The sequence below is a fragment of the Equus asinus genome, chromosome 7 (assembly GCF_041296235.1).
Source record: "Equus asinus isolate D_3611 breed Donkey chromosome 7, EquAss-T2T_v2, whole genome shotgun sequence".
In the NCBI taxonomy this organism is placed as follows: domain Eukaryota; kingdom Metazoa; phylum Chordata; class Mammalia; order Perissodactyla; family Equidae; genus Equus; species Equus asinus.
Window position 1 is genome coordinate 97925753 of NC_091796.1, and position 12630 is coordinate 97938382.

Consider the following 12630-nt stretch of genomic DNA (forward strand, 5'->3'; position numbering starts at 1 on the left):
TTTCCTGTCGTTCCCAAGGTTAAAATGCTCAACTCTCCCTTCAATCCTGGAAAGACTACCCTGGGTCCTTCCAGTAAGATGCTTTTTGTCGCTTGTAACCAAGAATCCTAACCTACAATTAGCTTCTATTTCCTGAGAAGACAAGTGAAGTTACTCTTTCATCCGATGCACTTACTTTTTTGTCAGCACTTGACAAGGAGCTTTATATTTAAATCTCTACAACAATCCTATGGGAGGTATCATGATGATACCTACTTTTCTGATGACAAAATGGAAGCTTGTAAAGGTTAAGTAACCTTCCCAAAGTAGAACAGCTGGTAAACAGCAGAGCCAGGATTCAGACACAAGTCTGACTTGGGAACCCACCCACCCTAGTACTATAATAATAATAAAATCCAAAACTAGACATTCGGTACCTGACAATAATTTACACACCAAACTAGCGAAATTCCACCAGCAAGGGAAAATAACAATTTACAAAGAATAATATTAGCATTTTATTTTGTTAACCTTTAACCCTAAACCTTGAAACTTCAGCAACCTTGGAATTTTGTTTTAATAAAGTTCGTTTTTAGGCAGGCCCAGTGGCATAATGGTTAAGTTTGCATGCTCTGCTTTGGCAGACTGGGGTTTGCCGGTTCAGATCCCAGGCAAGGACCTACACGCTGCTCATCAAGCCATGCTGTGGAGGCATCCCACATACAAAAATGGAGGAGGACTAGCACAGCTGTTAGCTCAGGGTGAATCTTCCTCAAGCAATAAGAGGAAGATTGGCAACAGATATTACCTCAGGGCCAATCTTCCTCAACAAAAATAAATAAAGACTGTTTTACAAGATACAATAGAAAATGGAGACTAATGAAATATAAACTACCTAATAAATAAAAATTCAAAACCAAATGATTTTGGAAAGACATTTCTATGTACTTTACTTGGCATAAAGAACAAAGATACAAAATGATAAAAAGAAACAAACATCATAATCTATATAATGACTTTTATAACAGAGCCTTTTGCTAATTTAGACTTATACTTTCAATAAGCAAATTTTAGATGTCTAACAGCCACTGTTCCAACAATGCCTTACCTTAATGATATTCTGCAGTTTGCAGATTTCATCTTGATCAGAGCTATTTGATCCTTGTGCTTTAGAAGTCTAGACCAGAAAAACAGAATGAGAAAACATTTTGATTTTCTCATAAAACAGAAAGTCACAAACTAACTTTATTAAAAGATACTTTTCAAAAAAGGGGCATTTCCCAGACAAATTCTGCTTAAAGAATGCCAAGTACCTTTTAAAGAACCTCGTCTAATAGTCAGTAACACATAATAACTAAGAGATACCATTCAAGAGTTTGTTAACTGATTAGGGAGACAACACTTTCATAAGGTAAGAAGGAAAATATCATTGAATATTTTACTTAGCTTAACAAAATGTAAATTTGATGATAATCAAGCGGCTTCCTAAAAGATAATTTCTAAAATGGAATGTTACCCAATATTAATGCTAATAATAACCCAGTAAAAATCTTTTTTAAATGATTTTACCCAGAAGATCTCTATCCCAATATAGAATAACCTTTGGTTTGACAAGTAAATAAAAGAACTTCTGGATTCTTCTCCTCTCATTCAAAGCTGTATATTGCTCATTCGTCTTTATTAACATTTACTATACAGTGTGTTTTGCTGTTAGTGTCACCGAGTAGATTCCAACTCCTAGCCACTCTGTGGACAGCAGAGTGGAATCCTGCCCGGTCTTTTTGCACCATCCTCCCACCTTCCAGCCCATCTCAGACAATGCTCTGCTGCCATGCATAGGGTGTTCATGGCCAATTTTTTCAGAAGTGGGCGGCCAGGTCCTTTTTCCTAATCTATCTTAGTGTGGAAGCTTCACTAAAACTTGTCCACCCCGGGTGACCCTGCTGGTATTTGAAATACCAGTAGCATAGTTTTCAGCATCACAGCAACACAAAGCCGCCACAGTGTGACAACTGACAGACAGGTGGTGTGCTTCCCTGAGTGGGAAAGGAACCCCGGCCATGGCTGTGAGAACAGTGAATCTTAACCACTAGACCACCAGGGCTGGCCATACAACGCGTTAAGGAACCAAAAGCTGCTCTCTGGATGAAAGAAGGAACACAGTATAAGGGAGAGAACACAGGATTTGGAGCTGAAAGACACATGTTTCAATCACAACTTAATCACTGGGACAATGAGTACATTACCTAAATTTTTATTTCACTTATCTACAAAATAGAGGTAACAAATACCACACATAGTCATTAAGGATCATATAATATATAGTATGATAGTATATATGGAAACATCAAGTATAGTACAAATATTAATTTTCATTATGCCTCGCTAGAAAATTAAGTCCCCTGAAAGGTCCTAATCATGTCTTTTTCATCTTTATATGCCAGTACAGGTCTGTCATATAGTGGGCATTCAAGACACGCTGAAGTAAACCAACCAAAAGTCCATCTCTTCTCTATGAACTCTTACCCTAAGTAATGTTTCTTGAAATGAGTTCCTCAGGTTATCACAAGCACCTGGGGTATTTACCTGTTTTAATGCAGTTTCCAACACCCTGAAATAGGCTACACAATCCTAACCCCTGCAGGGAGGACAGGGAATTCAGTTACCAAGTACCCAAAGTCATTCTCACACATACAGAGCTTAGGAACTACTACTTTTTAGAGAGAAGATGAACACACACAGCATCCTCTCCAAGGTTTACACAGGGTATTGGGAATGTCTAGCAACTTGAGAAGCAAGGAAGTCATTTTAATTGGGAGCATTTCTCCCTCACCTTAGACTACAGTCACAAAAACAGAAAATAATCCCCTCACTTATATATTTTATTTTTCTCTACACTGATGAAATTAAATCCAAATGAACAATGTTCCAGTTTATTCTGGGTCTCATGTCTATTGACAACCTCAATAGTATACAAAATCTCATCTGTATGACAAAAAAGTGCTCCCTGGAGGAAAGTTTACAGCCCAAGATAGCAAGGGTTTAATTTCTCATGCACGAGAAACAACACAAAATACACAAAATATTTTACAACACTATCAGATTTTCATTTTGCACATAACTAATGCAAACAGGAACCTCAAACATCATCTATGCACACAGTGTCCAATCTGGTTCCTTGGAGCCCCAGCTTCCAACCAAGCAGCCTCAGGGACTCCAGGGCGAAAGGCACCGGTTAAACCACAGCAACTCCAGTTCCACTTTCTTTAAGCCCTGGCCTTATAACTTTTTATTTTATTTTAAAACACGGTTCTGCTGAAACATGGTTCTGTTGCTTTAAATTTTTTTGAAAATTTCTTCCAAATATTATACAGAAGGGGAAACTGAGGCTGACAGAAAGATAACCTGACTAAAATCACTGAGAAAGTCGCTGGCAGAAGTAGAATTTGAATGCAGGTTTTCCATTTCCCAGTCCAGGGTTCTTTGCAATACCAAAGCTCCACATGGACCAGTATTCTTACTCACTCATAGTTTTCAAAGTCGGGAAAATTTTACCTACCTGAGCAATATGCCTCCAATGGCCAACTTCAGACTCAAGTCTTGAAACTTCATTTGATAATCTGTTTATTTCTTGTTGCGATGAAATTATGTCACCAAAGTCCATGTCATCGTCGTGGAAAGCTGAAGCATGGTGGCTGACACCATAGCCGAATGAAGACGACGCAGTGGTTGCTGGTACGCTGCCAGCTCCCGAACTCACTGACTGCGCGGCTGACTGCAGCTTCAGCAGCTGGTCCTGTAGCGCAATCTGTCTGGCTTTAAGATGGCTGATTTCCACCTATATATTTACAACCCTCATTTTAGAGAAGGCATTTTAAAATCATCACATTGATCTTTTTATAGATTCATAACGTTAAACGTTCTAATAAATTTGTTTAAGATTATCCAATGATGGTACTCTATCAACTGAATCCAAGCCTTCTATAACATCTCGACCATAACATTTTTATTTAAAAAACAAACATGGTTAATGTTTCTAATAGTATGAAGATCAGAATTTCACTTATGTGTTAACTAAAGCAACGAATTTCTCAAACATAGGTTTACTATCTTCTACATCTCAGGTAGTACAGGCAATTTCTTAGGGTTCTGTTTGTGATTATCCAAGCTCAAATGATGAGAAAATGAAAGCTGCGTCAGTCTATGCATCGGAAAGTTTCCTTAAAATATCTGTTGGAAGAGTCTTATCTAACCAATTATTGCTAAATTTAGCCTTAAAATGCACCATGAATCAGGAGTAACTTTGTACTGGTCTGCACAACACAGCTGGAAGGACACTTTGATTTATTAATCCAATCTTCTCAGATAAGATAACACAGTGAGCCCATGTTTATTAGCCCATGAGTCTTGGAAGGAAATCACAACACACTTAAAGAGGCTTTGGCATTAGCCTTGGCAGGGCGGCCAGTGAAAATCAGCTCTGCTCAGGGACAGAACAGTATAAAAATTCAGAAACCCTGAGCAAAGTTTTAACTGAAGGCTGACAATACCAAGTCATTGTTCAAAAGAGGTTATGAACACAGGACTTAACATAATGCCACATCCATTCTGAGTGAGAGATTACTCAAAACATAAAAGTGAGTAAGCTAGAGAGCTGAAAAAAGCTTTCTGTAAAACACTCAAACTAGTCCAGAAGACATGCTGCCACAACTGAGGAAAACCTGATACTGAGGAGATAGCCAACAAGTAAGTATATCTACATGTGTGACATCAAGCAATTAGACAAACAAAAACCAAACACAACTATGTCAAATGTCATAACAAACAGGTTTTTCGTATCAGAGGCCCTTCTCTAATGGAGATTTCTGGTAGTGTACAAGTTTCATTCATTTCCCATAAATGACATGAGGCAGACTGCATCTTTGGGGGATATGAACGTCACAATGAGGGCAGCAAACAGGTTCAGAAAATAGCAGATCTAAAGAATATTCATGTGCGCCGGCCCAGTGGTACAGTGGTTAAGTTCACGTGCTCTGCTTTGGCAGCCCAGGGTTTGTGGGTTCGGATCCCAGGTGCAGACCTACACACCACTCGTCAAGCTGTGCTGTGGCGGCATCCCACATACAAACCAGAGGAAGACTGCCACAGATGTTAGCTCAGGGACAATCTTCCTCAAGCAAAAAGAGGAGGACTGGCAACAGATGTTAGCTCAGGGCCAACCTTCCTCACAAAAAGAAAAGAAAAGAATATTCATATATTACCTTTCATTCTACTAAAAAGTACTGAAATGTACAATTTTTTCAAATAGTTATAATACAAAGAAAGTTCTCATTATACAACATACATATTAAGTTGTAGAGTTAAAAAGTGCAAGCTCTAATAACACAGAGGCATTTCTAAACTTGAATGCTTAATTTGCCCTCTAATATCAATAGTTAAGTAGAAAATAAAATGCCGAGACTTTCCAGAGCAGTGTTTTCAGCTGGGATGTAAGCACCAGAATCACCTAGGGAGTTTTTGGGAAATACCAATACCAGGACCCCTTCCCAATACATTAAATCAGAATCTTCTGGAGGACATGAGCATGCATATTTTTTTAAGGTGTCACTTATGATTCAGCTGTAAACCCTGGGTGGGAACTACCACTCTACTCTAACACCTGTAAGTCAGTGCTGCTCAAAGCGTGGTCATGGACTGACGCCAGGAATTTCCACTAGCAGTCCATGACAAGATAAGGACAGAAGTTGAAGGAGTCAGGCTTGAAGAGTTTTAAAGCAATCTGGCAGAGTAATCTTATACCTGCTGAAACTTTAAAAAAAAAAAAAGTGGGCTTTTGAGTTTAATTTGAACTTGTAACTTTGCTTTTTTATATTCATCTTATTTTTGTAGTAATCCATTTTTATTGTATTTTATGAAATCAATTTCCAAAAGATTGGAAATTTAAGTTCTTTTTTAAATGTCTGTATTTATCTTTAATGTGGTTTATTTGTATTTTTCATCTTAGTATGTCACTAAAGGAACTAGAAATCAATCTACCTAAATTTTAAAAACCCAAATATGAAGTTATGGTAGATATGAACATTTAATTAAGAAGCTGAAGAACACCCAAATGGATAATAAAACAAGCAATGGTTCAATTAAATAGACGTATCTACTGAATTCCACTTACGTACTAAATAAAAGAGAATTCAACAGAATGAAACATGGGGATACAGTCTATATTTTAAGGATTCACAATAACATTGGTTAAATTATATAATCCCTATATGAGGACAGCTCAGCAAAGATAAGCCATTTCCAAAATAACCATTTCCAGCAAACTAATTCATTTATAGAACAGTATAAGTCTACTATAAAATACTTAATATTCTGTTTTTCCACGGGAGACCAAGTAAATGCCAATACAACATATACTAACACTTGTAGTTAAAATCATTTTTTAAAAAAAGGAATGTCATTAGCAATGATCCACTGATTTAAAACAATTTTGGGTAAACAGATAGGGAATTAGGTTTCATAAAACCGGAAATTATAAGCAACAGATGCCTGACAATATTTTATATAAAGACTTTTCTTCTTTTGGAAAGGAGAAATTAAACTCCACGAAGGTTAGTTTATGTAATACAAACTTCATAGAAAAGCTTACAGAGTTCTTGTTAAATTAGTGACATCAAACTGAGTTGGGAATTATTAACTTCAACACACTTTCAATATTTTTATGGACCTAAATATAGCTCTTAAAAACTTTCATAAACACACTTCCGCAAAATGAACATGAAGGAACTGTAACAACCTTTACCTCTTTCTGTTGGAGTTGACTGCGATAACTTGTAGACTGCTGCTTTATTTGAAGTTCTGATGCTTCATGCTTCTCTTCTAGATCAGCGCAAAGCTTTTTAAGCCTCTCATTCTAGAAGCAAAGAAAAAAGTATTTTCCACAAAAAAACCAAAAGTAAAAATGTTACTAACAGTTATGCACATGGCATTATGAAAAACATACTGCTTCATACGATAAAAGATGTAAAATATAGCCAGTTTCAGACAGAATTCTGGCCTTTAAAATATATTTTCAATTAAAGCTACTAGTACAATAAGCATGTTTACAAAGATTATGCATAATTCTGAACAAAAGTAAAAAAAAAATGGTCAGTTTGATTTTCTGCTAAGAACAAGCCACTGATGAATGCTTGCCCATCTTTGTATACGCAGTGTCTAGCATATAGTAGGCAAAGTCTGGTAAATTAATGAACTAGATCACATGTGTGAACTTCTGTTTTCTCCTCAACAGGAGAACTTTTTTAAACAAAACTTTTTAAAAAAGAATTCTGGCTGAAGTACAAGCAGGAGGCCAAGACCTCAGATTACTTGTGTGCCTGAACTCCAGGCTCCTGAGGCACCTATGAAAAATCCAATCTGAAAACCACTACTAAAACTCAGTTTGAAAAACTACAATTAGAAGTACACAAAATAGGGGGCCAGCCCCGTGGCCGAGTGGTTAAGTTTGCGCACTCCACTTTGGCAGCCCAGGGTTTCGCCGGTTCAAATCCTGGGCGTGGACATGGCACCACTCATCAAGCCATGCTGAGGCGGTGTCCCACATGCCACAACTAGAAGGACCCACGCCTAAAAATACACAACTATGTACTGGGGGGCTTTGGGGAGAAAAAGAAAAAACAAAATCTTTAAAAAAAAAAGAAGTACACAAAATATTCTAATTCAATGAATCTAGACATCACAGTCTGTTAAGATGTTAGAAAATATGAAAAAAAATACTTAAATTTTACGTACCTAAATATTCACTGTTTATCGTTCTTTGACGTTTGAAACAAATAAGGACATAATGGAGCGAGAGAAATGGACACAAAAACTTTCTAGAAAACGGAACTTACAAATTATTAGAGATAATTTACAGAGAATTCTACTAATATATCTATAAACACAGTTTAACAATAACTGAGAACAAGGAGACTGATGGTGAAGACTTCTTCTCTTTATGGATGTCATCTGTTTTCTTCTTTTATTGTTAGTACCAGCAAGCTGATTCCGCTTCTAGCGATCCTGTGTACAGCAGAGCAGAACCCGCCCCATTGTTCTGCACCATCTTCTTAGCTTTCAGCATCACAGCAACTCGCAGCTGCCACAGTATGACAACCAAGAGACAGGGGGTGTTCTTCTCTGATCGGGAAAGGAACCCAGGCCGATCTCAACCACTAGACCACAAGGGCTGGTTTGTTTTTTCCTTATATTCTAGGAATTTCTTACATCAACAGACGTGAAAATTATGACCCAAGGAGATTATATGAATTTCCAGAGAAAATCAATGGAGTAAATTAAAGGAAAAAATTACAGCATACATAAATCCTAATTTGGGAGTCTATCTCCCGAAATCTAACACAGACCTTGGTTATCTTGAAGAAATAATAATAAGAAACAGGACCAATGGTTAAACAACTAATACCTTCCATTGTATTGGCTACATTTGCATGATTTTCTGTGAGCTGTTAACATGAAAAACACCATACATAATTGAAGCAACACAATATACTGAAATCAAAACCTAGTCAGAAAAGTCCACTCTAGGTTTTCTTACATAAAAATATCTAAGGCTATTTGTTTAATTCTGATTAATAACTAGAATTCAAAAACTTTGAATTTGGCCAATACCTCATTGGTTGTCTCCTCTCACCTCCCTAGCCATGAGAGTCAGAATGGTTGAAAAGCACGTGAAGGACAGATTCTCTCCATGTGGGTGACCCACAACATACCAGGAGTTATCAGTGGCCACATTTTCTATTATGTGGAATATGGAGCAGAGGGGACTACTTTGAACAAAGAATAAACACACAAAAAAAGAACAGAGAGGAATGAAAATGAGAGAGACCGATTCCCCATGGCTTCCAGTTCTGGTGGCAGCCACTTCCTCAAGGCTACAATTTTGCTCTTGGAATCCATGAGGAATTCATATCCGTAAATTATTCCATCCTACTTAACTCTTGTTCTACCATCAAGGTTTACTGGAACCAATTTTAGCTTGTGAGTTTCTTTTTTGAGCAGTCCTAACTATCTGTAAGGACTGATATTTATGACTTTTATTCTTTCTTAGAGGTTTTCCAATAAACAGAGAAAATCTGCTTATTTTTTCTTAATAGAATAAAACTCATTCTATCTTGCAATTATTGTAAGAGGACATTGGATCCTTTTATAAATCTAAGAATAATCATGGGGGGCTGGCCCCGTGGCCGAGTGGTTAAGTTCGCGCGCTCCGCTGCAGGCGGCCCAGTGTTTCGTTGGTTCGAATCCTGGGCGCGGACATGTCACTGCTCATCAGACCACGCTGAGGCAGCGTCCCACATGCCACAACTAGAAGGACCCACAACAAAGAATACACTACTATGTACCGGGGGGCTTTGGGGAGAAAAAGGAAATAATAAAATCTTTAAAAAAAAAAAAAAAAAAAAAAGAATAATCATGGGATCATAATGATCTTGTTTTTCCTGTATCTTGAAACATTTAGAAACAATTAAAATTGAAACATTTTGCTATTTTATCATCTTAAGAATTATTTTATAATTATTCAATTATTCCCAACTACGCTAAAAAAGACTTCAACAATAAGTAAATGGAAGACTGATGAAATCACCCACAAGAATGATGCAATAGTGAAATAACCAGTTTTCTGACTGCATTGCCCAAACTATTGCCAAAGTCTTTTAAAAAGGAAAAGCAATCTGGAGACACCATCTTTGTAGCTTTTTTTTTCTTTCATTGAACACAGCTGAAAATTCAGAATTTTCATTTTTCAACAAAGAGAAGAAAACTGACCAAGGAAAATATTTCACAATTATTAGATGACTAAGAAGATAAATGTAAAGAGGCAGAAAGCAGTACTCTAGAGCCTAATGGTTATGGTGAAACTGAGTGTAGAAGCAAAATCTCACACAAGTCTTCAAAGAACAATATCCTAGATGAATTTTCTCAAACTCAAGAATTGATGAGTGAACAATATATTTCTAAGAACAAAACGGAAATATGGTGTTCTCATAAAGTTAGTCATTCAGTAAGGAAAGATTTTATCCTGCAATATTTTGTGACAAGGACCTGAACCATTCCACTTTGCTAAATGGATATGTGACAGTATTCTTTCATTATATATGATATTCATACACCAACATTTATTTGATATAATTCATTCACAAACAAATGCTGAAAGCAGGTGTGTACACAAAGGTGACTGGGAGGAAACAGATGACAGAAAAATGAAAAAAAATTCATGGTATTAATCATTCTAATTGGTATTCATAAATTTAAGAATAAAAATGCTTTATAATTATGGAGCAAAGATGACAGCCATTGTCTCTCCAACTAAATCATGAGCCACCAAAGTTTTCAAAAGTATTGGCTGTCATGACACAAGTCAAGAAAAAGAACCAGAAGTAAGGATAAGCTAAAACCTATCAGGGATAATTGAAATCCGGAATCAGTATTTACAAGATAAGATACAATCCAGTTCATGCGTAAGAGTTAATAAGCAGTTAACTGCATTCAAAGAACATTGCTTATTTTGAGTATATACGTTTTCAAAACCAGAAACATAAGGAACAAAAATCTGGATTTGCTATATATTAGTTCTTATTAAAATTTCTAATAAAGTTTTCCATTATCACTTTCGTCTTACTTCTGTAAATTACTTGTAAAATGATTTAATATAAAAAAATGTAAGAGCTCACTGGATCCAGATAGTAAGTGTGATAACGATTTTTCTTGGCATAGAGGGTTAAATTAGCTTAGGCTGGTTACTGTGACTTGCAACTGAAGAAACCTAACTAATTCTGTCAGCTTCAAATATTAACATCGATAAACAAATCTAATTTCCTCGGAAAACACACTGCCCTCTGTCTATACCAAAGCTTTCTAAATAGAATTTTATGTTGTAAGTTTCCTGACGACTTCAATCACATCTTCACCTTATCCTCTTATTGCACAGTTACACAAGGGTCAGGGTACGAAGTGCTCACGTGCTGACATAAGGCAAGATCACATATAGTCAAAACCATGAGAGAAAATGAGGCCCTTGGGAAGTCCATCTGTTTCCCTCCAGTATTTGAGCAGCTCACGCTACTTTGAATAAGCACCAAATGAGGAAGCTGGCTTTCACTTGGGGATGTACTATACGAAAAATAAGTATTTCTAAACACTAGAACCATACTTGCCATTGTCCAACGATAACACTATGAGGGAGATCAGAACTGAGATCAACAGAGGGGCAGAAGATTTCTATCTCCCCTCTCAAGCTCAATACAGAGCAGACATTCATTAAGCAGATCAATCCTATTTACTTTTTCCCTCCCAAATGTACACTGGCAAATTTACCTAAATTAATGCCACTACACACAGCTCTGCCATTTAATTTTTCTGGGTGAGCCTGTACTAATGTGCTTTCTCAAGGCTTTCTTTAGGGACTATAGGGACTAAAGAAGCTGTTGAGTTCATCTGTTACTAAAACACCTACCTATTAGATAATTACAGCTAAGGTCTCTTAAGTGCCACCAAACTGCCATCTTCTATTGAGGTGGAATCTACTGTAGTTCCTCTTGAGAGGTCCTTCTACTTTCAAATTCCACAATCTCATCTGGGTAATCCAGACCAGAGATCACTAATGCTTGTTCGCAGTAAATATTTTCTTAGATTTAAATTCAATTTTCTCCTTTTATGGGCTTAGCAGAAAGGAGAACATGCTACTACAGTCCCCTAAGAAGATGTTCTGCTGAAATACTCTTAACTGTTCCCTCACTATTCTCATGCAAAGGCTAAAGAGTTGAGTGTCTTTAGTACTTCACAATAGATCCCACTTTAAATCCTTTCCTTTTCTTTATGACTTTCCTCTGAACCCTTTCCAAGTTTTCCTCATCCCCATTAAGTACAATGTCCAGAGCCAGTCACCATGAGGCACTGACTAATAACGGAAAAAAGGGTAAAATTAACTTGCTATTCCTATATTCTTAACTTCTTTGCTCACAAATATCACTTTCTTTCATGTTAGGGGATTAAAAACCTCTAGATTGAACAGAACTGCATTCTGCACTTACATGAAAATAAATGTACTACTGCAATTTAGCACACTGTTAGAACAGTAAACCCTTGATAATGAGAAATTGTTGCCACTAGTATTTCTACATTGGCAGCTTTCCCACTTTCAGCATACAGAAGCACAGATGGGAATATTAAATAGCAAAATGCAGTAACATGATATTCTCTAAAGGAAAATGATAACGCTTTAAAAGACTGACATAAAGGGGAAAAGAGAAAAAGTGGTAAGCAGTGCATTAGCAGAGAAGACTGAAATAAAGTATGAATAACTTTCATGGCTTCAAAAAGGAAAAATCTAAGTTCAATAGTAGTCTTTAATTTTCCTTACCTCTGATCTTAAGATTGCATGAATGGCTTCAATTTCTTTTCTCCTAGAATTAGGTAATTCTGCTACGAAAGAAACAGCATATACTGAATATATGATCAACATCATGTTAAGCAATTAATAGACATTTTAACGAAAATATATTTCACTGAGCTTTAAACAGAATGGTATGCTGACCTGAGAACAAATTCAGAAGACAAATATCACTTGATTTTTATCACAACTTTTTATTGCCACAA

The 12630-nt window shown here is 36.6% G+C and overlaps 1 protein-coding gene across 2 annotated transcripts in view; it reads right to left on the reverse strand.

The window, feature by feature from the left end:
* The window catches only part of TRIP11 (thyroid hormone receptor interactor 11), a 63932-nt gene that overhangs the window by 44144 nt on the left and 7158 nt on the right, over positions 1 to 12630 (reverse strand). The window contains exons 2-5 of one of the 2 annotated variants that reach the window (XM_014832057.3): positions 12395 to 12453; positions 6779 to 6889; positions 3539 to 3817; positions 1088 to 1156 (exon numbers count right to left, since the gene is read on the reverse strand). In XM_014832057.3, coding sequence (XP_014687543.3) covers positions 1088 to 1156; positions 3539 to 3817; positions 6779 to 6889; positions 12395 to 12453 — 518 coding nt within the window. Of the gene's footprint in view, positions 1 to 1087; positions 1157 to 3538; positions 3818 to 6778; positions 6890 to 12394; positions 12457 to 12630 lie in introns of both variants that reach the window. The other variant, XM_014832056.3, reaches the window with a different exon arrangement.